General features: G+C 39.7%; 2 protein-coding genes, 1 long non-coding RNA gene and 1 other non-coding gene across 6 annotated transcripts in view; 2 read left to right on the forward strand and 2 right to left on the reverse strand.

Annotated features, from left to right (window-relative positions):
* Positions 1-2,386: 2,386 nt before the first annotated feature.
* On the reverse strand, positions 2,387-8,589 carry LOC123962637. Its single transcript, XR_006823021.1, has 2 exons — positions 8,335-8,589; positions 2,387-2,884 (listed from the first exon to the last, which is right to left on the reverse strand). It is a non-coding gene; the product is annotated as an uncharacterized LOC123962637 (long non-coding RNA).
* Positions 8,590-13,747: 5,158 nt separating this feature from the next.
* On the forward strand, positions 13,748-13,819 carry trnaw-cca. The gene has a single exon. It is a non-coding gene; the product is annotated as a tRNA-Trp (tRNA).
* A 222-nt stretch (positions 13,820-14,041) lies between these two features.
* Positions 14,042-17,711, forward strand: lg23h17orf97 (linkage group 23 C17orf97 homolog). 2 transcript variants are annotated; one of them, XM_046040882.1, is made up of 3 exons: positions 14,042-14,653; positions 15,800-16,170; positions 16,688-17,711. In XM_046040882.1, exons 1-3 carry the CDS (start codon positions 14,554-14,556, stop codon positions 16,709-16,711), a joined length of 495 nt encoding a protein of 164 aa, XP_045896838.1. In that variant the 5' UTR covers positions 14,042-14,553; the 3' UTR covers positions 16,712-17,711. The 2 variants fall into 2 exon arrangements, with proteins under 2 accessions (XP_045896838.1, XP_045896837.1); XM_046040881.1 differs by having other exon boundaries at positions 14,126-14,653; positions 15,800-17,711.
* aifm5 (apoptosis inducing factor mitochondria associated 5) overlaps positions 17,170-26,881 on the reverse strand; it is a 16,137-nt gene continuing 6,425 nt past the window's right edge. For both annotated transcript variants that reach the window (XM_046040880.1, XM_046040879.1), the window contains exons 10-19: positions 26,451-26,581; positions 23,991-24,106; positions 23,835-23,906; positions 23,689-23,752; positions 23,067-23,143; positions 22,212-22,329; positions 20,731-20,829; positions 20,214-20,289; positions 20,024-20,128; positions 17,170-18,805 (exon numbers count right to left, since the gene is read on the reverse strand). In XM_046040880.1, coding sequence (XP_045896836.1) covers positions 18,772-18,805; positions 20,024-20,128; positions 20,214-20,289; positions 20,731-20,829; positions 22,212-22,329; positions 23,067-23,143; positions 23,689-23,752; positions 23,835-23,906; positions 23,991-24,106; positions 26,451-26,581 — 892 coding nt within the window. In that variant the 3' untranslated portion in view covers positions 17,170-18,771. The remainder of the gene's footprint in view (positions 18,806-20,023; positions 20,129-20,213; positions 20,290-20,730; positions 20,830-22,211; positions 22,330-23,066; positions 23,144-23,688; positions 23,753-23,834; positions 23,907-23,990; positions 24,107-26,450; positions 26,582-26,881) is intronic.

Consider the following 26,881-nt stretch of genomic DNA (forward strand, 5'->3'; position numbering starts at 1 on the left):
CCCCCCCCCCCCCCCCCCCCCCCTCCCCTTCTCTATAATGTAGTGAGGTATTACCGCATCCCTTACATCTCCACAGCGCATCCCCAGTGTCTGAAGTCCTACTTGTGCACCAGGCGAGGCATGTGACATTGCAAAAACAACAATTAAACCTCTTTTTAACTGAACAGGCGCGGTGCGTAAAATGCTTTCCATTTAGTGCGGCGGCATCAGCAGGATCAGCACGTGGGACACCGCACAGCAGGTGTGAGGGAGGGACAGAGAGAGTAAAGGCGGACACTATGAACTCCAGACTCTCAACACAAGCACGCCGTGCTGACTCAAGACCTCATGTAAAGTCATTCGGACATATAACAGCGTTTAACAGAACCTCACTGTCTGTCTCAGAAATTCAAGCTTTACAAGGTGTCTAAAGCTTGCTTTTCCTGCCTATTTATAAAAATGGCTATGCATTGGTTAATTGAAATTTGACCAATAATGCAAGAAAATATAGCCTACTGTTGGGTGTTGAATCTATAACAGAACGTCATTCTTTATAAACTCATATGTTTTGTTACTCTGTAAAGTAACTAAATGTAACGGGTTAAAATTACAATATGTCCATCTTAAATGTAGAGGAGCAAAGTAGCATAAAAAGAAAATGATCAAGTAAAGTATAAGTAGGCTACCTCAGATTTGTACTTCGAGTAGGCTAAATAAACGTAGTTACATTCCACCGCTGAAAAAATATCTAAAGGTTATAAGTAGTTAAAAGTAGATCCACCTGTAGTTAGGCTACAGTTAATGCATTCATAATAAATAGGTCTATGCCTACTTCATTTTGCTGATAATACTTAGGTATTTTGACTTAAGTAGGCTACAATAAAATCTGAATACTCATTCTACTGTCTGTAAGATACATTTCAACATGTGGTTTTTTTATATACAGTCTATGGGTTTCACTGTAGTCCATGTTTGTGTTTTGGTCAGTAAAGATTTGTTTATGATTGTGGCACATGTCCAGGATGATTAAATAACGATTCATATTAATAAAAGTGGGCTGTAGGATCAGTGAACTGCTGTGAACACCTCAAACACCCTCAGTCTCACTGAATGAATCAGGACACTTGTTGAGAGTTAAATTAGCACACCAAATACGTATTATATTTTATTATATTGAATACTAAATGTATTATATTGTTTATTATTACTACATAATTTACATTCTATATTGCTGTACTTTACGACTCCATTTCACGTTTATACTATATGCCTATATTTTACATCCAATATAGCCTATTGTACTGTATATTGCATATTGCATTGCATATGCTATGTTGGTATGTGATACTGTTCTATTACAGATTGTACCACATCATGTTTCAACTAATAGCCTACGGACAAAAACTACTTATCATAGACTATAGTATTCTGTAGCAGATGGTATCATATTACTCTTACACGTACTGTACTTTGCTGCTACTAACCACCGCTCCCTGAAGCCTTTGCCCATGTTTTATCCTCAGTTTTGCAGATTATCCCGCCATCTAGTGGCAAGAATCTGAAGTTGTCGGTTTAGTTTCACCTCCTCATTCCTTAATTTACAGACATTGTAACTTCCTAATCAGGTAAAATAATATTCATTCTACTATCTATTACGTTTTTACAATTTTAATTGTGCAAACAAACTCAGTAAGGTAAAATGCTGAAAGCACTGTTTATGTCAGGAGGACCACTCAGAAAGGAACTTGATTTGCCAAATATGATGATCAGGCCATTTTATAAATTGATTGACTTAAGAACCTTAAATGTTTTCCTTATTAAACCAGTTCCGTTTACAATAGATACTATTTAACCTGCTGCCGAAGCCAAATAAACTAACTAAGAAGCATTGCCATGAATACTGGTAAGTTCTAAACATTATTTTACATTCAGTCATCTTGTTACCTCTAGCACTTTGATAATCTTGATCATGCTGTGAAAGTTAGTCATTTGAAAGAATCCCTTGAAATGATGCTTTCAGGTCCTGAAGAACAGTTGTGTTTTTTTTTCCCTCCCTCTGGTTTCACATTACATATGTAACAACAATCTAAGTGGATTTATTCTTTTGTAAATGTCAGTTTTTTTCTTTGTTAAAGTGGTGACTAGAACTAAGACCATGAAGTTATTGCATGTCTGAGTCCGTTTGACTTTGAAAGAGCATCTTAACTCACGCTGATCTTTGTTTCCCCCTTAATGGGATCACTAGAGACTCAGAAGTTTTGCATATAGCTATTGTGTCCCTCTTTGTGTGTGTGTGTGTGTGTGTGTGTGTGTGTGTTTAATTTTTGGGATGAGAGAGCCTTCAGTGCTGGGATGCGTTTTATTTACTATATAGCATGCAGTTTTGTCCACAAAAATAAGTCTGATAAACTATTTTGTTCTTTATTGTAAGAAGAAAGAAAAGACGCATCACAGACAACATTTAAGTATTTTTTGTGAGGAAATAAACATGCTTACATTGAAATATACCTTACATGTGATTAACAACAGAATATAAACAACGGTGGCTCAAATCTTGCAGAAGTCCAGGCCGACTACCGAGCGTGTGAAACACCGCCTTCCTCAGTCCTCTTCCAACCCCACCCCCACCCCCTTCCTCTTCTAGAGTCATCCGGGGCAGGGCTGACCAGAGCAGTTCTTCAGCTGGCAGCTTTAGCATGTGTACAGGAACATAAAGCTTGCCAGTGAAGAACTGCTGTGTGTCAGCCATCTGGGGTCCAAGGGTGAGAGAGTGCTGGGAGTCAGCCAGCGAGCGTGAGAGTTCGAACCAGACAGCCTGGAGTGAAGGACAGCCCCCACTTTAAAGGCACAAATGGTGACTCCTCCTCCTACTTCTTCCTTTCGTTTGCTTTAGGTGCAGTCATTCCTGCAGAGAGAGAAGAGATGGTTTAACTTCCCCCCTCTCAAAACGCCCTGCTCCAATGTCCCGCATGGGTAAGAGGTGGGCTGCGGCCAGTCACACACGTATAGTAAGTGGGCGCAGTCGAGCCACAGTGTGTGAAATCAGCTGTGAGTAAGTGAGGGAAATGAGCCGATACGTAACAATGAAAGAGAGAAGCACAAAAGATCATGCATCAGATCACCAGGAGGGATACATGCATCAGCAGCTCCGCTCTGCCTCTGCACGTTATACTGTGCCAGCAAGAAATTCTTAAGATATTTTCTTAGTTTTGATGCTCAAAATCACAGACTGGCCTCTGGAAAAAGCACTCTTTTTTTTGGTCAGTTACCGTGGTTACGGAGCCTGAGAGAGAGGCGATGAAGAGGAGTAGATGGCCTCAACATGAAAGCAGAGATCTTGGAATCCTTTCAGAAGTCCAAAGAACTCTTCTGTTTTTGAAGTCTTAATTAATAAAGTGTATGTTCAGGTGTTTTCCAGAGAGGAAACCTGCAGCTACATCTGATCCATGTCCTCTACATTTTGTATAAGTTGTATTTAAGTTTGCATGTGAAAAAGTAGAGTAGCTGGTAGAATAGAGGAGCTAGTTTACTTAATATAGCAGCTTAATCTGGATAGAAGAGTGTGTTCAGTTTAAAACTGACTTGTTCACACAGATAAGGTAAATATAGACAAGGTTACTTGTGTCTAAATTAAAGCCACTATAGGTTTTAGCCATGGATGCCAATGTTGGTTGGTGCTACCATGAGGTTGACATTTATGGTTTTAAGTGGAATGTCTCAACTGGATGAACTTTTCATCTGGCCATCATCAGGACAAAGTTTGAATTTGCCCAATACGTAATATAACAATAATAACATAACGTGCACAGTGAGGTTAAATATACTGCAATAACCGACACTTGGCTAACACATGTAAAGCTAAAGCAGGCCTCTGCTTCTCTTGCCTTCAAAGAATGCAATCTTGTGGTGATCTTGAGATACTGAGGATATGCTCCACTTCTCTGGTTGACGATAACACAAGCTGTACATTCCTGCAGTAAGGAGAACCAGAATAATCTCAGGTATTTGAGTGTCCCGTGGGCTATAGACTGCACAGCAGGGGGCAGGGTCACAATCACCAGGAGTAATGAAAATTTTACAGACACCGCTGCAGGGAAAAATTCATTTTGTACGACGCTTAGTTTGGATTTTAATGCAGCACCATCCTGAGAGGGCCAGAGAAGCATTTCCATTCAGACATAAATGGTCAAAATTGTTATACATGTAAAAAACAGATTTTCTTCCTCCTCCTGACAAATTTGTCAAATGTCAGAATCTTTTTGAAGTGGGCGAGGCAGCATGCAGACGCCTGTTCTGACTTGTGACTGAAAGAAATGATCCATAATCAAATCTACCACTCCTAGCTTTTATTTAACCATTAAAAGAAATCTGCCAGTGCTGTGCCAGATTTACACTTGTTCTCCAATCAAATCAAAGTCTCATAAGTCTTAAATTAGTGAGTTATGTAACTGATTACTGGACTCCAAAATGGCAGCCATTTTTACCTCTCTTCTCTTTTAGGAGTCTGCAGTCAGAACTGAGGCTCATTAGCCAAACATGGCCGTACCTCTCCCAGGCCTATTTAAGCCAGCCCTGCTCTCCGTCTCCGGTATTTGGTGTGTTCAACATTTTTGTGTTTAAAAGATGTGTCCCTTATAATGGCGTGAGGATGGGGAATATGATTCTTGGGGCTCCAGAATATTTGTAATCTTTGCAGTAAAAAGATGATTTAGAGACTCCAGCCATGCTCCGTCAGGCTGCACTTAGACACAGCGGTGCTATGAGCTAAATGCTAACATGCTCAGAATGACAATGCTGATGTTTAGCAGGTAAAACACCATGTTAGCAGGCTAACATTTGCTAAATAGCGCTAAACACAAAGTACAGCTGAGCCTGGTGGGAATGCCATTAGGTTTGTAAGTATTTGGTCATAAATCAAAGTGTTGGAAAAAAGTGTCATCTGATAGTGGCACTACATAAAAAGTTAAGGGATCACTCATCCTGAGAGAGACATGAAAGTGTGCACCAACTCTGATGGCAATCCTTCCAACAGTTACTGACATATTAAATACACATTGACGGAACGACATTACCATCCCAAACTTTAGCATGACTAATAAAAATGACAGCAAGACTGACTCAATGTCATTTTTGTTGCAGTGTACGTTGCCATTAACTGGAACTTCAGTGAAAGAACGCCGCCATTCATCATGTCAGTATCATAAAGTGAACCACCACCCTCCTCCCTCGTACAGGCTTGCACACGCCCTCATGCCGGCGTTAGGTTGAATGTCAAAGAGAGAGAAGGACGTACAGTACAAGTCCTCGGGGCCACACACGGGACCACTGACAGTCATAGCCGTTGACTATAGCTGCCACAACCTCAAACTGGAACTGAATTAGTTATTTGTTCCATAGCGTGCCAGTCCCTCCACAAACAGTGACTCTATCTTTATGTTCACAATGATGGGCAGTGTTGAAACCCCCGCCCCTTTCTGACTCTTTTGCTGTGCCACTCTTTCCCATACCTCTTCTTCTCTTTTTTTGGACTTTCCTGACTAGTCTGTCCTCTCCACCCTCTTTCTCGGTCAGATCAGACTGTCCCGCATTCCTCACATTCTAGCTGCGTATGTTAGAAATTCCATCCAGCTGCTGTGGGCTCGCACACTCTCTTCCTCCACTCCTTCTTTTCCATCCCCCTATCCTTCACCCATCTCCTCTCCATCTCCTCGTACATCTGGTCTGAGGCGGACGTGGCTTCACTAGCAGTTTCACCCTCACCTCCCCTATGCCCCCCCTTTCTTTCTCTCTTGGCCTTATCCGAGCGAAGGAGTCAGACGGTGCCACATGACAGCCAGTGTGGAAGGCCTTGAGACAGGCTTTTATACACAGGGCAACTTTGTAAAAAGAGATAACACACAGTCTAATGCACAAAAGACTGAGCTTATCTGGGACTGTGGACGTGCATAAGGCTAAGGAGGAGGAATGACACACTGGAGTTGGACGGCCAGGATGTGCGTGTCAGAGAGAAAAACGAATGACGGCCTGTAAACAGGAGCGTGTGAATGGACCATGTACAATGAGAGGAATTATTGACTTGTTAACTCATTACGAGATTGTCTTATCAGCCCCTAGCTGCAAGCGCAAGAGTGGAGTATGAACTTATTTACCTGGGAGAGCTTGAAATTGTGTATTATGGAAAATATAAATAACAGACGGATGAGATTTGAACATGTAGGAGCAGCGCATTTTTTTTGAAGATGGAGAACAGGAACAGAAAACAACAAAAAGAAAAAGCGAGCCCACTCATTTGACCTTTTTGTGTTTTAGGGTCATGCTATTGTGCGAGAATACCACACGAGGAGACGAGATAAGACACCTCAATCGTCAGTCTGATCCTTAGCGATGAAACTACAAAAGAAAATATGTGAAGAGTTGCAGAGTTATCACATGAACGGACAAGAGTTGCAGATTTGCACATGGGAACACACGATAATTAAACGTTACATTACATATATCAATTCAGGTACATTCCTCTGCCGTGGGTGTGGCCCAGCTGGAGAGCGCTTACTGCCCCAGATTGGAGTCTGTAATATAGACTGATCATTTTAGACTGGGAATGGGGACAAAGACAGGGAAAGAGCGGTGGCTTTGGCAACACACTGATCATAGTGCAGAGAGCCTCTTCTTATGCTCTGCCGCTGGCTGTTTGCTGGACTTTAAAGGCTACGTGACTTTAACCCTGAGGTCACAGCAAACAAAGAGTGTGTAGGTTGCTGTGCTTGCGAAGAGGAATAGCTGAATGTCAGTCTGAATTCATGACTTCCTGGGAGATGGTTAACGTGCTGCATGGGGCCTGTAAGCCTGTCCTCGGGCAGTCTCTGCCATTTTGTTTGAAAGAACTGGATTTTTTTTCTCTCTAAATTAACCTACATAACACATCCCTTCTTGCCCCATCCTCCCTTGACAAGGCACGCAATAGGAATGAAGGGTGTAACCCAAGTTGAGCAAGATGGCTTCACTTCTGCAAATGTATGCAATAAAAGAGCACAGGGAGCAGGAGGTGGGGGGTGGTGAGTTGCTTTTTAACTGACACCCTGTCATTGCCATGTGATCCTCATTGACAGGGTGGCTTATGTCACGCTCTGGGTTGCAATGGCACAAATGCAGCTCGTGACACAGCCCATTGCGCATTGCTACCGGTGCACTGAACTCTGGCTGCAATTATGTAAGACAGCCAGCCCCCCTCGATGTAGCATACACTAAAGTAAGACACCCCCCCACTCCCACACCTCCTATCCATTCATCCTACAGAAAGACTACTTATACATTAATGCACTTGGCTTTTTGTTTTATACATGTGTAAAATACTATAAGGATATTCTGAGTTCATGAGACTAGAGAGGCCTAAATACCAAAATCTACATTACTAGACTTGATTGTGTTTATAAATTTATCTTTCATTTGATTTGAAGGAAGATCTGCCAGATGACTGCTGGTGTCATCGCATTTCTGAGGAATGACTCGCCCCTTAGTGATCTTCCTTATTTTCACCTATCCCCTACTTGAGCACAGGCTGTTTCCTTGGCCTATTATGAGCTCAGCAAATTTTAAGGGGATTTGAGTGCTGACACTTTTCTGACAAGTTTGGATTATATAAATGCAGACCTACACTTGCCACTGCAACAGCTCGCTCGAATTCTCTAGAGGCCTGAGTGCAAGTTTCCTGATTTTCTGAAATGTGGTAGTCATGAGGATTAGATTTAAATACAATGTAAAAAACACACAACCACTGATTACATGATATCTGTGAACATTTGCTTGCTTCTCTGATCCCTTATGTATTCATTTAGACTTTTTAGCACATTTCATGCAGCCCTTTAGCTCCTCTCAACCTTTGTTAAATACCTGCAAATACCCCATGCATGTTTAACAAAGCCACAACCAACAGTTTCACTGTATCAACCATCTAAATGTTGATTAAATGTTTGCAGGAGCTGGGAGTTTGTGGTCAGATTTCTAGGGTGCCCATAATACCTCTGGACAAGCCTGTGTCAGTGGGCCTGGATGATATTAGCCTATCTAAATGACACACAGACAGGCCTTCAGCCAGAACTCCTATAACATCAAATACATATCCCAGAGTCTGACGACGCCAAAATGTTGCAGAAACCTGGGGATGTAAAACAGAAATCAGACCTGCAGCGGTGATTTTTTTTAAAAACTAAAATGAAGTCGGGTTAAGGACTATTCCCCAGTTGCCATTTCAACGCAAACTGGGTCATCAAGCCGCCACGGGCTAAATCAGGCTGACAGGAACAAGCATTTAGCCAGCAGAAACACATAGACAGCCTCACAGCCAGTAATACGCCCCACCTTGACCACCGGCCGGGTCGCTCCTGCGCGGCCAACGCGTCTGAACGGTCCAGAGGAGTTCAAGCTGCCTCGCCCACCACTCGGCCGGAGTCCTGGACCCTCACCGGGGTGTGTCGTTGCCTGATTGTTTGTTTTACGTCCACGATATCAAACGGTTTGGCAGCATTTATATATCTGGTGGTGAGCCTACTTTTCAACAGCAGCAGCAGCAGTGGAGGACGCAGCGCAGGACTTCAGCCCCTTTTACACAACTCCTGCCCCAGTCCTCTCTCTCTTTCTCTCTCTCTCTCTCTCTCTCTCTCTCTCTCTCTCTCTTTCAGACACACATACACACACGCCCAAGTCAGACACACACCCCGGCTTCCCACTCCGATCAGCTGGCAGCGTAATGACGTAGCAGCCACGAGAAGCAGACGTCAGAATCTGCGCGGATCTGACGTGTACACGCAGGTCTGCCGCTTTGTGCAGCCCACGTCCACGAGGCAGCGGGGTGACCTGATTATCATAATTCACACTCACAAAAACGTAAAGAAAGATTTATTAGCAGCAGCCTTGGTGCTCAGAAAGTACATCAACATGCCTCTCATTTCAAAAACGTCGTGACACTCTTTTATTTCCGTCTTATCTGTTTTATAAAGTAGGCTACTGAACAGGCTACTTGTTTTTTTGTTATCTTAAATGTCTGATATTACTTGCCTCAATGCCTATTGAAATGTTTTAATCCTGGTGGACCATCTAAGGCACTTTGTAACTTAAAAACTGCTGTATGAACAAAGTTTAGTCTCATGATTATTTAAAAAAATGTTTATGATCATAGGAGTTGAATCATGTTTTGCAAGGTCTGGTAGGATCATGATAGATATTGCTGTGTAACTGACCTAGTTGACTTTATTATCTTTCTTTACTTGTGCAGCTGCCACGCTTTACTTTATAGCCTATACAAAAGTAAAACAAGATTATTGAAATGTTTTAACATGCAAAAACATAGTGTAAGAGTAGGACAACCAAAGAAGAGTAATGCACTCAGCAAACTATAACATCAACAAACAATATTCACCATTGGTCATACCAGACCAAGTACAGTAAGGCTGTATAGCAACAAAATCTAAGTGTAATAAACTGAGAAATGGTGCCTTTAATTTTAAAAGTTGTATTTTTAAAGTTACCTCGCTTCAAGTTGCGTCATGTTTCATTAAATTATCTTGAGGCCCTTATTTTATGCTTAGATGGTGCATATTCATAAATGAATGTGTTCAATTAATTTTAGCAGATTCTTTTTTGACTGGGGGCTCCCTAGAAGATAAAGCTTCCGAAAAGCTACATCCAAGTTAGTCATTATATGTGCAGAGTAAATGCATCTCCGCTTCTGACCTAGCTGTGTTGAAAGTCTCAGCCATGAACCATGAACATTTGAAAGGTTCAGGTTCAGAGTTTTAAGACAAAGCAGACGTTAAGGTTTCAGTTTGAGTGTGCAGCTAACTGTGCAAAAGTTGGGTATGCAAATGGCCACCATCCTAAAGACATCCGCAGGTCAACCTAAACTATCAACACTGATGCACTCAGACACTGACACAGCAAGGACTGCAAGGCCAGTGTCCTTTCTTTCCTTTTGTTCTCTCTCCTGTGAACCTGGGCTGTTGTCACTCTGCAGCTTTAAGGTTGCTGCACTTTGAGAAGCTGCTGCTTCCTCACTGTCACCTGACACAGCGAGCACACGCAGCAAATCCTCATGACACTAAAATCCGCTGTCTCATTCCCACGGCTTCTCCTTCATTTTTATATGCTTTTTTTAAATTTACAGAATATATGAGTAAAGGTAGATTTACTGTGACTGTGATCATATTTAGAATATGATTCATTTTTGATTAATTTTTCAACCTGGATAAATTCCTGAATCCTTAGTCAGTTTCCACATTTCCCATGAGACAGATATAATGTTGTTTCTGCTGAAATGTGAATCTCCACAAGTTGCTCATTGCTAGCTGGTAACCTGTAACCTTCACTGCCTACTGATTCACAATGTCCTTTTTAGGCTTTTGTGGAGGTGGAAGTCATTATGAATCGGTGATCATCAGTATAACACTAATAGACAGCATTCTTTAGGATCAGTTTTGAAAATAAAAGAAAACACAATTCATCATATTGCTCCCAGTGTTTGGTATGAGCAGCTCATTGCCTCTAAAAACACGTCATGATCACAGTCATGTGCCCTTTACTTTTTCCCCCCTTGGCCTGGTGCATACATATTTGGGAATCTTTTGTTATGAACTCACCAGTCAGAGTGGGTGTTTGGTTGGTTAGGGTTTAAATGTCTAATTTATTAATTCCAGGTACTAATTCAGCCCAAAGAATAAGTTTCTTCACCATGTAAGATTATCTAATTGCTCTCTGAAAACTGTATGTACTAACTGCTGTACATATCAGTACAGTACCTATACCAGTAACGTTAGACCTGCTTCTTTAAAACATTCACCATGATTACATTAACATTACTAGGGATTTTGTTGTACAGGTCCAAATAGCTGTTGCAAAAGCTGTTGTGCTGTTGTTGAAAACAGTCTTGCACACAGTGCACTTACTGCAACTCAAGATCTGTTTGTATAAGAATGTCCCCACCAGATGGAGAAAGCGTGCGAGTCACATCTTCCCCCACCCATCGTCCATGACTCGCAAGCTCATCAGGACAAGACGTGAGCGGGGGCAGGGTTCACAACACATAAAAATGCAACCAATCACATGGCCTAGTAGAGTAAACAGTGAATTGTGGGTCAAAGGTTGTGTGAACATTTAAGTAAGTTCAGCTGTCAAATCTACATGTGATAAATGATCCATTTTGCCTTTACAAACATGTGAAACTATTTTTTGTGTCACTTTTAAGCGGAGGGTCTTTTAAAATAACACGTCTGCATCTCACTGTGAACTTTGTCACTTCTGCATGGATACATGTTACGTGTCCTCTCTGACTCAGCACTATGATTTATCCTCGTTCTTCCTGTAGTTCTTACAGGAAGAGCTCAGATATGTGGGAGAATGCAGAAGCAGGACAGACTTGTTTGAGCTCAGAGAGCCGTCCTATTCTTAGAACTGGTGGGCGTATATGGTTTAATAGCAGACAGAACACAGCATCCGAGTTTAGTTACCCAGTAGTTATTAGAAAGATTCCAGTGCGTGGAATACTTTACAAAGGATTGTGCTTCAAAAGGGGGCACATTTATGAACTTAATAAATTCAGCATGTTTGTGTGTTTGTTTCTGTATGTATACACATGTGATGTGTGGACAGTAATGAGGAACGAGTGGAGAACTGGATTCTGTGGGACAGGAATGGGATGGAAACTCCCTGGGTAATACCAGGCTGTTGTCAGAGGCGACACATAAAATCCCCATGTATCGATTACACAAATAGTATAAAATTCCTTGAGCATCAGAATATACACATTAAAACATTTTTTCCGCTTTTCTTTTCACTTAAACAATGAGTACTCTAATGTTTTTTATTTTTATAGTGAAATAACAATATACTAATGAATGGAGATAATTCAGTTTCCAGAAATTAAACAGTCCAGTACAAGATAAAGCAGTAGAGGCAAATGAATTGCGATTGAAGCTTTTTCACATCTAACTCTGCGTATTAAGGGTTTATTTCAATTTAACCAGAGATGGTGATTGTTGGAACAGTGGAAAGACTAACCAAGACAGTTTTGTTGACTTTTATTTTGTTTGTTTTGAGGCAATTCATTCGGTGAAAGAGAGAAACTTGAATTCAGAATGTGTACGCTTGCATTTGAGTTTTAAGAATATTTCTTTTCTTGACATGTTGTGAGTTTATTTTGTTTATTTATTAGACTTAAAAAGCTAAGAAAGCTTGTGTTACATAGCTTGCACACAGCTATGTCTACGATGGCTTTTTATGGAGCAAGTTTGTCAGTTAGAGTTGCATGAATTCCAATCTGACTGTCCAGACTGAAGACACGTTTAAAAAATCCAACCTGTATCTGATTTGGACTACATATGAAAGAGGCCCAAATCCTGGAAAAGATCAGATTCCATGTGACTTGAGCTGTTCACACTGTTCTGACTCAAAATCTGAGTCACATATATGCAAAGATATTTGGGTCACTTTGGCTTGCAGTCTGAACTCAGCCATAAAGTCAGTAAACTCATTGTGTCATGTCAGTTACACAATATTCAAAAGTCACACATTTTTTTGCTTGTGAGTTTACATCTTTATCTGTAAAGGAAGATTGTATTATTTCTTCTTTTGTAACTGACTTGGTCCCACTTTAAAAATTTACAAGCCCAAAAAGATTCACTCGGATGTTAACTTCATGAAAATAATGATAACCAGGATTTATGAATATTATAATTTTGTACTTGTGCACTGATAATGATCTCTTCCTTGTTCTTTATTATTGTGGCTTCAGCTCAAGGCTGGCTACTGTCCAGCTCACTCAAAGAACTCAACAATGACTGAAGGACCATTGCCCAAATTTATCCAAGGGCTTAAAATAGTTTAGACCAGCAGGTCTTACACTGCTCTGCTTTCATCTGATGATCGTGTATGTTGAGATTTAATTTCACTGTGATCACACAAAGCATAATGTAGGTGAACTGAAGATCCCTCATTATTTAGCCAAAATTACTGAAGTTTTTGTGTATAGGCACAGCATCACATATACATATTTATTTAAAGTGTTCTACAACAGCTACAGTCCCCAACAGTGATCATGCTCACTAACAAGACAACTAAAAAGTGCAGAGAAGGATAAGGGAGTGTTGGTGACTCATATCCACCCTCTATAGAATCCAAATTACGAAAGACAAAGATATCGGATAATGGGGAACATTTTGTAGAAGTACAGGATGCGATAGGTTTATCCATTCATCCATCGTCAACCGCTTATCCGGCATACAGGGTCGCGGGATGGCCGGAGCCAATCCCAGCTGACATTGGGCGAAATCGCGGGGTACACCCTGGACAGGTTGCCAGTCCATCGCAGGGCCACACATAGACAAACAACCATTCACACTCACATTCACACCTAAGGACAATTTTAGAGACACCAATTAACCTAGCCTGCATGTCTTTGGACGGCGGGAGGAAGCCGGGGCACCCGGAGAGAACTGCAATGTGATCATTTGTAAAAGTAACTTTAGAGATTAAAAAATACACGCGCGTTTTGTTGTTATGCATTGACTTTAACGTTAAGTGGATATCATTCTATTGATATAGGCGATTCAGATTACTCAATAGCTGTGTAAAATTATGTTTGTATAGGCTCAATACGTTTGATCAAGACATCCATTTTATCAGATGATCTTTAGCTTGAGGTTGTGCTTAATGAAGGGACACCTAGCAATCCTATTGTCTCATGAGTAAGTACAGTTACTGGGAGATCATATGTGACTTTATAGACCTCGTGGCGCAACGGTAGCGCGTCTGACTCCAGATCAGAAGGTTGCGTGTTCAAATCACGTCGGGGTCATCCCTTTGCTTTGGCTAGATAGTGAAGAGGTACTTAATATCTGTGTCAAAATCTTTAATATCCTGATTGTACAATACTACCGGTATCTTCCTCTTTCGTAAGTGCCGAAATGCATAATATATCAAGGTCACGTGAACTTATTATTGATTGTTAGGCTATACCACCATATATAACTTGTAGCCTATTTATTCTTGCAAGCCTATTCTTTTAACAAAATCTGAAGAAACAGAAATAAAGACAGTCTTGTCTGAAGAGTTTGCCTACAAGACATGTGCTTACAAAAGACAAAAGCGAGAGTTACTGGGCTGAAAAAGGTGTGTCCTGTTGCTATTGTGACGCGTCCCTTGGCAACGCTGCGGTGAAGCGTGAATGAAATGTCCCGGAACAAATATAAAAGGTAACTTAGCAATGTAGCATCCCGCATTTCCTATCTTTTTTTCTGCCTTTTTGTGTCGTGTACGAACGAGTTTAAACCCCGAAACATAACGTGGCTGCTCTCTGGACTGAAGGGCAACAACAGCTGCTGGTACACTAAACGAAGATGTGAGGAGTTCAGGATTTATGTGAGGAGTTCAGGATTTAGCTTAGTGGTGATGTTTCAACTTAATGGTGTTGCAGCAAGTGAGAGAGGATCCATCTGAGATGCATGTTATCCTAAGGCACAAACGTTTTCCGAGAACTTGTTCAGCCTGCACAGTCCCACTCATCCGCACTGTGTGTGCCAAGACTTCACCATGCCGGAGGACAAAAACTGTAAGCTGCTCCAGTCATCCAGGAGTTTTGACAGGAAAAACAAGAAGAAGAAGAAGAGGAAGACTCCTCCAGAAAATACAGGTACATACACTTTTTAGTGAAGTGAAGAAGTAATTCTACTTAGATCCATTAACAACACAAAGTAAAAGTGTGTGTACTTGTAGTGGAATAACTATCTGAATAATTACTATGAAATGTAGTGAAGCAAAAGTCTAAAGCAGTACAATTTTGAGATGCCAAAATGATTAGTAAATAATTGATTAGTCGATGGACAAAAACCTATCAACAACAATTGGACAATCAATTAATTGCTGAAGTCTTCTATCAAGCAAAAATGTCAAAACTATTTCCAGCTTCTCAAAAATACACTTTAATCTCTGCGAAAGTACAAATTTGAATACTGTAAAGAAAGTGGAAATGCAAATAACAGGCCTGTTTACTGTCTTATGACATCATCATTAAGTTTATTTTGAGGGGGGCAATTTATGCCTTTATTGGGATGTGATAGAGAGATGGTAACATGCCCCTTAAACCCCTAGGCCACTATATGAGGAGCCCATGCATTTGCTTTAAGGTATAAAACACATTCACTGGTTTATGCCATCTCCAATATAAAAAGTATTTATCATTTAAGTATGTTGCACACCTAGTCAAAAGCTGTCAATTATTTAAAAAAAATATATTTAAATTTATGTCTGTTACATGTCAAGAGTCCGCAACATGACACCAGACTGGAATCTCAATAAAGGAAATCCTCATGCACTCCCTGCACAAAAATGCAGGATTGAAAAACAGATTTGGGACTCGAGGCATTGTTACAGTAAAGGAAATTAAATTATTGTGCCACATTTTTTATTAAAAGCAGATCCTCTTGAACTCCTGATGGAGTAAACAGTGCCAATGATCACAGAAAGGATTCTCATATAAACTGTAACATAATGAAAAGCCTGAATGTCCTGCACAGCATGCATTTAGTTATGCTACAGACTTAAGGAAGTGGAAAAACAATCATTTGAACTGATACAAATGTATCACCACTTTGGCAGTTCATACAAAGGTCACTGTACATGTATACAATGTAAACACAAAGGTCATCCAATCACTGGCCAATTACAGCTCATTACTGTAAACCAAGCCATGAGTCCTCCAACTCCAGAGGGAGTCATTAGTAATCTAAACCCTCAGCTTTGTTTGGTGGGCCCAAATATTTATGTTGCCTCCCTACAGAGAAACCTCAGGCAGTATCGTTGCCTCCTGAGACATTGCCCGTGTCCCTGCTGCTCCCAGAGATTCCGGGTCATCCTCGAGGCCAGCTGCCCAAGCTCAGAGCAACCGGTAAGAAGGATGGCGAATGGCCCGCTGGCAGTGGCCTGAGGAGCGATAAACACCCAAAGGATTCACCAGCCCTGCTGACTGCAACAAACAAAAGCAGTGGCAGTGGAGCTCCGCAGCTGCAGTACTTAGCAGAGCTCAGCACCCAGGCTAGGGAGAGCCTGAGGTGGGAGGGAGTGCTGGAGGACCCCCAACATGAGGAGAAGAGGCTGGAGCTGTACAGGGCCAACAGGCGGCAGCGTTACATTGCACACAGAGAGGCTCTGGTAAATGAAACCCAAAATGCATTGAGACACACTTTTCTTAAAGAGAAGCAAAGAGAAAAATGCTTTGACTGAATCTGACCAACGGGAGGCTGCATCAGTGCTGCGTTAGAGCACCCACTGAATTAAAGAAGGAAATGAGAGCGTTGTGCTGTTAGTCATCTCAGGCTTTATTTGTTCCCAGATTAAAACAGATTTAGCCATTCTGTGCACAGAGGGAAGATCCTTAAGACATTGAACTGAAGAGAAACTGAGCATGTTGCCAATTCAATATCCTTTATAGCACCCGATAGAAAAGCTTTCTCTGTCTGGTGCAAAATACGTATCACAGTGCCACGACTGTCAGAGGGCATCCCCCTGCTGAATGTTCCTGTTAAAAACTTAATAGAGGATTTGCGGGGTTTATCTTGTGCCTCTAAATTATGTAACACTTCCAGAAAAGACCCAAAGTTGATCTTTCAGGACTGAAACCCAATCAGCATCATATCACTGAACACCCCTCACATCTGTTTATCCACAGGTCAGTGAAGTAGAGCAGCGTTAAGTGGATTGGGGGGGATCACATGTCACTTTTTTCCACCACTGCAATGTAAGAACTTTAGCAGTTTAGCAGTTTTCTTTCTTTATCTTGTCTTATGCCAGAAAGTCATCCACCAGTGTGTGTGAGATGTTGTTGCAACAATGTGCTTCTATGCTGTTACACTATTATATAAAATGTGTTTAAAAGCTCAAACTGTTCTAATGTTCAAAGTCCTGAATCCAGCCGGGGATATACCCTTCTCTGTTTCTACTTATTTAACTTTAAAAAGGAGAATAAAAGACATACATTCTGAACTCCTGTAATTTACAAAGAGAGACTATTTGTTGTGTGTTGTTCCTGCCCACGTTGAAGTAAATCCTTGTAACACCACCACTGCTGGACAACAGATGGCAGAAAAAGTCCTGAGCGAATCAAAAGCTCCAACTCTGAAGAGGCAATGAATGCAAAAAGAGACAGTACTGTTGTGCTTGAGTTTTTTTATTGCAGGAACAAAGTGAAACACAAGACAAAAAGTTTAAATGACAGGTACATCCCTGTCATTTCTCCCTGGGCACCAGGGTTCACTTTGCATTGATAACAAAGCTGTTACTAACAAGAGGACTGATATTCAGCATTGTAACTTTTCTTCTTGATCTTTAAAGAGCCTTCCACTTAAAAATCCTTAGAAGAACAAAGCTATATATTTTTTTCCCTCGAGAATTCACAAAATACTAAATTACTTACTGTAACGATTCAGAGTAGATAGATTTAAATTTGAAGCTGTCACTTGACAGTATAATGCTGTAAATTCAGTTCTTTCAGAGATGTGAGGTTGCAGGAATATCACGGCAGTCTGTTTTACCTTCTGCCAGATGAGCAGAAAGATGGAAATTATTTTACAATTAGCCTCAACAGTGGAAGGCTATCTTTAATTATCTGTGTCCTTAAAAATTAAATCAAGATGTGTGATGATATATAAGTATTGTTATTATCTGGATCTACATAAATATTGTTTTTAATGTAACTTTTTGTTGAAGTTCTCAATTGATTATCCAAAATATACATTGTGGTAGAAGATGTTATCACTATCACCCACCCCTTTTATGAAAGATGGGTGTAAAGCATTTTGAATTTAAATGCTGACCATGATCTAAAGACTGTTCAACTTTCCCTATGCAAAAAAAGAACTCTCATCGTATTTGGCCAAATCTTTTAGATACAACATCAGTACAAAATATAAGCCACCGGCACCTTAAAAGCTAAAATATCATAACTGGTACTGGCCTTGAAAAGTCTGCACCAGTTGAACCCTGGGTGCAGGGAACTGAGGCGTGTTGTTGACAGGAAGGGCGCTGAGAGTGAAGCGAGGAGTAAATGTGGAGGTTGGAAGAGAGGTGTGAGGTAAAGACAGTGATAAACTGGCAGAGAGTCAGAGGGGAGAGCGAGAGGAAAACACAGCATTTCTTTTGTGAAGGTTTTGCCACGCTGCCTTTGTGTGCTGTTTGTCGAAAGGCCTATTGTTCCCTGTCGGTGTGTTTTGTTACCGTTGCTTATTTCAGCACCTCTGCTTCAAAGAGCTGAACGCTACCCCTCTGTTCTCATAATCCCCCCCTCCGACTCACTGACCGGACCACGTACACAGCAGCAGGGGGAATTTTTAAAATATTAACAGCAGATAACATACTGAGGCATCTTAAATGTGACGTCTCTAGACCGTTACTGGAATACCCCTAGAGACATTAAGCCATTAAAAAAAATCGAATTAAATAATAAACAATATTAAGATTAAAAAAGAAGTCATCCTCTGAGGTATCTGTTGTTTGCATGGTGGAGTCCCCCCTCACACGAGCACTGACTGTTTGACGCACAGTTTGAATCCTTCAACACTGTAAATGCAAACTTCACTGTGGATTGCGCCATCAGTGAAGTCTGTCTCTTCTGAATCAAACATTTTAATCCAGGTCTCCAAACTCTTTGTCCTTGGTGAGAGCGGTGGTGACGGCGAGACGGATGAATGACGTGCTGGCTGCACTTCGACACTGTACAGATGATGTGTTGAGCGTATGAGTGGAGGAAAGTGTAGATCAGGACAATTGCAACCAGCTCAGGTCATCTGATCTGTCAGGAAGAGAAGAAAGAGAGGATATACATCATTTGACGCACCTGGTTAGCCCCAGTTTCTTCTCATGTATTGTCCTTACGTTCTAGTCACAGAGCTAAACATCCGATTATAAATCACTTGACGATGTCTAAAAAATCCACAAGGTTACTTAAACCATTTTTTGGCAACAAGCAACTTTTAACCTGTTAGCAAACAGTAGCTTATGTGCAGCAGTCACAGAGCAACATTATCATTCATTCAGTCATGTGTCTGGCCACTTGGTGAATAAAGTCCGATATTCACTCTCTTTCAGCTCTGTTTTTGGTCTCTGCCAGCTTGTCTAGCTCTTTAGCTGCTAAATGCTTCACTGTGTTCACCAGCTAGTTGCAAGTCAACGTGTCTATTTGGTGTTTGGTGCCGAGCAGGTAGTGTACAGTGGGTTTTTAGAGCTTTCTAGCTAAAAATAGCTGCAGCCAAAAACAACTCTATGAGCCGTGAGAGTGAACCGAAACAGTAAAGTTGTGGGCTGGACAGCTAAACAATGAGCTGAAACTCTAAAAAGCCAAGGGGAGCTAAAGATTGGGGTGATAATTCACTGTTCATTGTTTTCACATTGTTATTTTGTACATTGTTATTATAAAAGTAGCTATTATAGCTGCTTTAACAACCACTGTTAAGAAGGTATTTCCAGAATCCTCTGACAATCTGGATGAAAATATATTCTGTCCAGTGCATGATAAAAAGGAATTTCCCGAGTTGTGCCCCCTTTTTTGTCCAATGATGGTAACTAAAAATTGTATATATATATATATATATTTTTCAAAAAGACCAATATAATTTCCGGCTGCCTGGGCAGTAAATACAGTTGCAGCTTGAAACTTTTGATGCATATTGTCCCATATCTTTCCCTTCATTTCTTGTCACTTCGCAAGACGTTTCAGTGGGATTTTGTTATATTATTATTTGTCAACTTCTTAATTTTTCTTGTACAAATGTGACTTTATCATTTATGTCGATTGCAAGTCATCAGTCTGAGACTTGTTCCTGCAAATTCTGAATGTTAGAGATCCATAATAGGATACTTTGTTCCCCTTTGTTTGTTCACTATAAATAAAAATCTCTATGTGAACATACAACCATCCTTCAGATTATTCTTTACCAAAATCACCCAAAGATGGAAAGAAAAAAAGAAAGAAGGAAAGAAAGTAGCATAAAAACAGACAGATTTTACATACTCAGCCTCTTTCCTCGTGATGACTTTTCCTGTTGCTAACCTCTCAGCTACTGCAGACACTGCTGGGTCGTAGTCTAGGCTAGCTGCTGCTATGACCTCATCATTCCTACAGGTAAAAAATGTTTTTAAAACATACATATTTGGGCAGGAGTTAAATTTTTTTCTGATCACAGCTGTGTTTCTTAACTTACTTCATGTAGAAAGCCAGGAACTTGCTGTCCTCAAACTTCCCTTTCATTACAATGTCAGTGTATCCCTCTCCATAGCCTGCACACAACCAAAATAAAAAAGCACTGGTTACATTTAATGGCAATAAGTGGGGAAATGAGTAATATTTCAGGAATCAGTGTGTATAGTTTGTGCACAGAGTGCCAGAGCATTTTAAATTTGTCACTTATTCCCCTTTGATTAAAGGGTCAAGTTAATGAGTTAGTTTTTGACTTAATAAAAACAAAACATATAAAATAACTTTACATGATCCATTGTCTACACACATACCCCACATCTGCACATGTGGGGTATGTGTCTATTTGTGCTGCAACAACATCAATCATTTGACCAAGGCCTCTCAGTGTAGCTGTACTCAGCATTATGGGGTTTGTGTCCAGTTGTACAATTAGAAAGACAACCACAAACATATGTATACACATGTGTCTTTGTGTGTGTGTGTGTGTGTGTGTGTGTGTGTGTGTGTGTATCTGTTCCCACCTGCATATCGGATGGTCGTACCCAATAGGACAGTCCAGTAGAAAGGAACTGAGTTGAGTTCAGTCGGTTTGTCCAGCATGTTCAGAGCTACTATCCTCCCTAAACAACAATAAAAACATTTAACATTTAACTGGAAATTAAGAGACAAGATATTGTAGACACAGAAATTACACAAGTAATATATTAAAAACAATCACAGATGATCATCATTAAGCAAAGTGTTTATTAGTTTCCTGTAGCTCTTATTATATCAGTTGTTAAAATAAATCCATTAAAATGTTTGTGAATGGGTTACAATGGGTTACAAAATGAAATAATTTTGGACAAACATATGGCTAAGTACTACACGCTATCAATCCCATATGTGGAAACATTGGTACAATTGTCTCCTGGTAGAACACTGATCTATCTTTTTAAAATTATTTGTAATTGTGTCTTTTATATGTATGTGTGTATGCATATATGTTTATGGGCAAGTATTTATGTATTGGTGTGAGTAAGATTTGTCTGTAATAAAGTTTTGATGATGATGATTAAAAGTCCTTCTGCCAAGATGTCTGCTACAATTTTCTCTGTTGATTTATTACAGAGAACTTGTGCCATATTTATAAATGATCTGGTATACATATATACTAACTGTGGCTGGTATAGCCGAGCAATCATCTTACTTCTTACAATAGTCATACAATTGTCCTAAAATGTATGTAGAAATATTTGATTGAAATCCTAAACATAACACAATTGCAATAATATCTTTCTATATGATATACAGTATATTATAAACAAGCTGAATTATTTTGTATTATATTACTTTTTCAGATAGAGTTCAGGGGCAGGATTCATAAAGATATTTTAGACTGGTCTGCAGCTCTTAGATTAGTCTAATGCAAGTTTGACTGACTTATTTTAAATCTAAAAAGTTAGCCACCCTAACCCATGATAACGTGGTAACGATCAATGACACCTGCTGACCAGTGGCACCAAATGACAAAAGAAGCAGAAAACATGGCTCATAATTTATGTATTTTGCTAACAATGATGTGGGTTGAGCAATGAGAAGGGAAGAGTTTTTAGAAAGTGCAGTAACTTGTTGGAAATGTACAGTAATGAGGACGTCGTCAGTCATTTTCATTTGTTCAAGGAAACTATCCTGAGTCTGACCACAGCCTCTAACTCTGGTACAGATGTACACTTTATCTTACTGGAAGTGTTTTTTTATATTACTACACTCTTTCCCATTTTCACAATAAATTGTCCATAAATTGTTAACAAACATTTTCCGCTGAAGTATAAGGAGCTCAGTAGTTGCTGGCTCGGTCAGCAATGTTTTTTTAGTTTTTTTAAGAAAATTTACCCAGAATTCATAGAAAGTTGAAAGTACTTGTCAAGGTACATTATATAACAGCTTTGTGCAACCAAATTTGTCTTCATGAAAGCAGCCCCAGGACTTTGTGACTACATATACATTGTTAGTACATCACCATGTGCTTGTGCCATCTGCCAGTGTCCGATGTTGACCAGCTGGTTTTTGGCCATCGCCAGGGGGAAGGTGGCCAGGTCGCCCCCACAGAACACACCAGGGACATTGGTGCACATGTACTGCAGGAGGGAGATACTGATGACTAATACTGCAGAATACACGGATTAACACATGCTTATTAATCCTGATGTTTGGGCTCCTAGAAACCCTGTGCATTGATCCTTCATGACCTTTCCTAATTTTACAGGAAATGCATATTTTTAACCGATGATCTGTTTTAGTGGTCTGTTATAGCAACGGACACATTGCTTTTGTTTCAGACCTGATCAAATACACTGAATTTTAATAGACTTTTTATCTTTGATTGTTGTTGACAGGACTTTTTAGAAAGAACAACTTCCCAAATCCCAAATAAGTACATCAAGATTATGTTAGTCTGTTATTAGAATAATTTAACAGTTTGTTCATAAGAGGTCTAATAGGGAGTTGATCGCTTTCTGTGGTCTAACTGACCCAAAACATAAGTAATGTCACAGTTTAGGGTATCATACTGTACACTACATTGCTGTACTGTCACATATTTAGTTACCTTCATTAAATGTTAACTTCAATATTTTCTACTTATTGGGGTTTAATAAGGTCAGAAAAAAATCAAAAGTGTAGAAAAAGAAGTCAAGAAAATATATTGGTTAATTATGCAGTTATTTTTTTGACACATGAAGCAGTGGGATCCCAAACAATGAGGACATAAATCTCAACAAAACCAAGGTTTACTATAAGAAGATATGTTATGTCTTGAGAATAAAGGCACAGATCTAATTAGGCTAATCAGTTGAACAGCAGGTTATTAGCTGACCTTGTTGACTGTTACAAAGTTTTTTGAGTCCATCTGTATTTTGCTGCCCTGCAGAAACTCTGAGTTAGGTTTGATGCCTGGTGGAAGAAAGAAAGAGGACAAAAGTGGTTGAGCAGGTTTTGTAGGAGCCGTTTGTCTTAGCTCTGTAACTGCTGTGAAAAATCTATCAGGACCGTGTCATTAAAATATAGAATACAACTACAAAAAAACTTTAAGGTCAAAGTGTGACACTCTTTCTTGTGGAGAGTTAGAAAAGAAGACCGATATCACTCATATCTATCCTGTAAATATGAAGCTACAGCCAGCAGCCAGTTATCTTAGCTTAGCACAAAGGCTGGAAACGGGGGAAAAGCTAGCCTGGCTCTGTCCAAAGGTAACAAAATCTGCCCCCCAGTATCTCCAAAGCTCACTAATAAACATATTTTATATCTTATTTTAATCTGTACATCAAGTGAAGTGTAATGACATTATTATTGTTATTATAAGACATTTATAAGATTATAAGACATTTCACTGTTTGTATGATTGATAATATAAAAACTTTAAAAATAAATGAGCAGATATTAATAAAGATTTTGTATGCAGTGTGCGTGTGAATGTGAAATGTCTGCATTGCACTCACCAATACCAACAATCAAAACATCAGCGGGGATAACCTTTCCACTTTTAAGCACAACCTCCTTCACCTTGAGGAAGAAAGAGGATTTTCTTTTACTGTCTGAGTTTGATAAAAAACAAATTGGCACAATGTGTATTTTCCCACTTTACCTTGCCATCCACACCTTTGACCTCTGTCACATTATCATTCATGTAGAATTTCACATTTTTCTCTGAAAGCATCTGCAGGAACAACAGCATTTAAACTACAAGTAACTGAACCGAAGCGATGTGAAGCTACAATACAGGAATCTCTCTCTTTCTTACCTTCATTGTGTATCTGCCAACTTCACGGCCCAGCGTGTTCTGGTACGGCAGCTCGCTGCTGCCGATCACTGTGATGCTGGAGGCTTTGTCTAGCAAATAAGATGCGATTTCCATGCCTGAAAAAAATATGTTAATGAAGGTGAATAAGAGAATATCAGGTAGAGACCATTATATTATATAATGAGTTATATGAAACACAACAAATTAAAATAACTACAACTATATAGAGTTCCCAAAACTGACAAAAAGTAGTAAAATGTTAAAAGGAAAAATCAAACATGTAACTAAATCCATCAATAAATAATACTGTTATTTAGATTATTAAAATACAGTGTTATATTAAATATAAAGCATTATACTTGTCATCCAATCATTGCCCTACACACGTGTAATAATAATAATAATAATAATAATCTTTATTTGTAGAGCACTTTTCAAAAACAAGTTACAAAGTGCTTTAACAAGTGTAAAGACAATAATACCTAAAAGACAATAATACAAAAACAATACAAGATAAAAGCAAGAAAACATTGAAAAGACTAAAATATACATTTAAGATAAATATAAAATAAGTAAAATAGAATAAAATAAAAGGAATAAAATAAAGTCAGATAAGATCGGGAAAGGCTCTCCTATAAAAGTATGTTTTAAGAAGGGACTTAAAAGAGTTCACTGACTCAGCCGACCTGATTTCCTCAGGCAGGCTGTTCCAGAGCCTCGGGGCCCTGACAGCAAACGCTCTGTCCCCTTTAGTTTTCAGTTGAGACTCTGGAACAGACAACAGACCTCTGCCCGAGGATCTCAAGGTACGTGCTGGTGCGTATGGGACTAAAAGGTCAGAAATATATCAAGGCGAGAGGCCATGAAGAGCTTTAAAAGTGATTAATAAAATTTTAAAGTCAATTCTAAAACATACGAGATGTACACGCTCATCTCATTAGCATATACGTACTACAAACATGGGAAATTTTGCATGGGCAAAATAGGGTATTAGATGTGTGCTAAGACACAAAAAATAGAAAAATAAAATTAGCTTGTGACAGATAAGCAGAGGGGGTAAAGTTATGATTTATTTAATTTTTAATTTTTTAATTTTACCTTTATTTAACCAGAAAGAAAAACTCATTGAGATTTGAGATCTCTTTTTCAAGAGTGTCCTGGCCAAGACAGGCAGCAGCACAATTAACAAGGTTGCAGACATTAAAACAGATAACATAAACATAAAACATATAACAATTTATGATGGGAATAAATTGTGAGTTGCAAGGTCATAAAATATAAAAAATTCATATATATTTACCACAAGTGATAAACAACAAGGATTGTCCGAGTAATCAATCATAATATCTACAGCCAGTGTGTATAGCCTCCATGTCATTTAAAAGTACTTTAAAAGCAACCAGTGAAACCGGCTCCTTAAGATTCAGGACCCTAACCCCTTCTCCCTATTCAGTCTGGACTTGAGGGACAGATAGTAGTAATAAGTCCTTAGAACGAAGACAGTATCTTCCTGTGCCTTTTTGATGTAGGTTTGAAGGTATGGGGGAAGCAGACCAAGAATAGCCTTGTAAATAAGAATGTGCCAATGATTAAGTCTACGTGTGGACAATGCAGACCAACCAACCGGCTCATACAAGGAGCAATGATGAGTAAGGGCTCTAAAGTTTGTGATGAACCTCAGAGCTCCGTGGTAAACAGTATCCAACAGTTTCAAGCTTTGAATGGATGCATGCATGTATACAACATCACCATAGTCCAGCACTGACATGAAAGTGGCAGCAACAAGTCTCCTTTTGGCCTCAAAGGAAAAACATGACTTGTTTTTAGAATAATTTTATCAACTGATTAGTGGTAAAGGAAAAAATAAAAAGCTTCTCCATTTTGTACCAGCTGATTGGAGGTTAAAGGAAAAGTATAAAGCTTTACATTTCTTTTTACACCAGTGATTATTTGAGTAACTCAGCTTTATTATCACATTTTTGGCTCATTTGATTACTTTTACTGCCTTTTTTGTGCCTCCATAAAACTGATGAATAAAAAATGGTGTGTTTCTCTCCTTACTCTCTAAGCCAGTGTTTTTCAATTTTTTTTCACATCAAGGACCCCTAAACTGACACAACCGACGCACCCTCATTTGATAAGATTTTGTCCCAAGGTTGCCCATGTAATAGGATTTTGGCTTTTAGTTATATTTATAAGTGTATGCAACCCATGACCAAAATAGTGATACGTTCTATCATTGTGCTACTTATGAATGGAATTATAGCGAAAATAAATTATTCCCCTTTTTGCTGAGGACCCCCTGGAACACCCTTAAGGACCCCTGGAGGTCCCCACTGAGAACCACTGAAATAAACAAATGCGGTAGATCTGATGAAGTATTGTTCTTTTATATGCAGTCTGTTTTCATTTCCTGCACACTGCCAGTCCAGACAAATGTAAAAACACACTGTACAGTACCAACGAAAGAGGTTCCCACGAGGACGACGTTGCAGCCCAGACAGGCTGCATGGATTTGGCGGGCGTCCTCTGGTGTCTCCAACATCTTGACGTTGTCCAACTTCATGCCGGGCAAATCCAGACCCTTTGCTCTAAAAGACAGGCCATCACTCGGTTTATAAGCATCACAGTGTTCGGAACCTGGGTGTTCTACTGGATGAGTCTTTAAATTTTGATAAACAAATCTCCTCGGTAATAAGCTCTAGTTTTTATCACCTACGTCTCTTGTCAAAAGTCAAACCTTTTCTTAATCCTAAAACTCTTGAGATGGCTGTTCATGCTTTTATCACCACACGTGTAGATTACTGCAATTCACTTTACTGTGGTATCTCGAAATCCCAAACTGCTCGTCTGCAATTGGTGCAAAATGCCGCCGCAAGATTCCTCACAAA

Source organism: Micropterus dolomieu, linkage group LG23, assembly GCF_021292245.1.
Source record: "Micropterus dolomieu isolate WLL.071019.BEF.003 ecotype Adirondacks linkage group LG23, ASM2129224v1, whole genome shotgun sequence".
NCBI classification, from domain to species: domain Eukaryota; kingdom Metazoa; phylum Chordata; class Actinopteri; order Centrarchiformes; family Centrarchidae; genus Micropterus; species Micropterus dolomieu.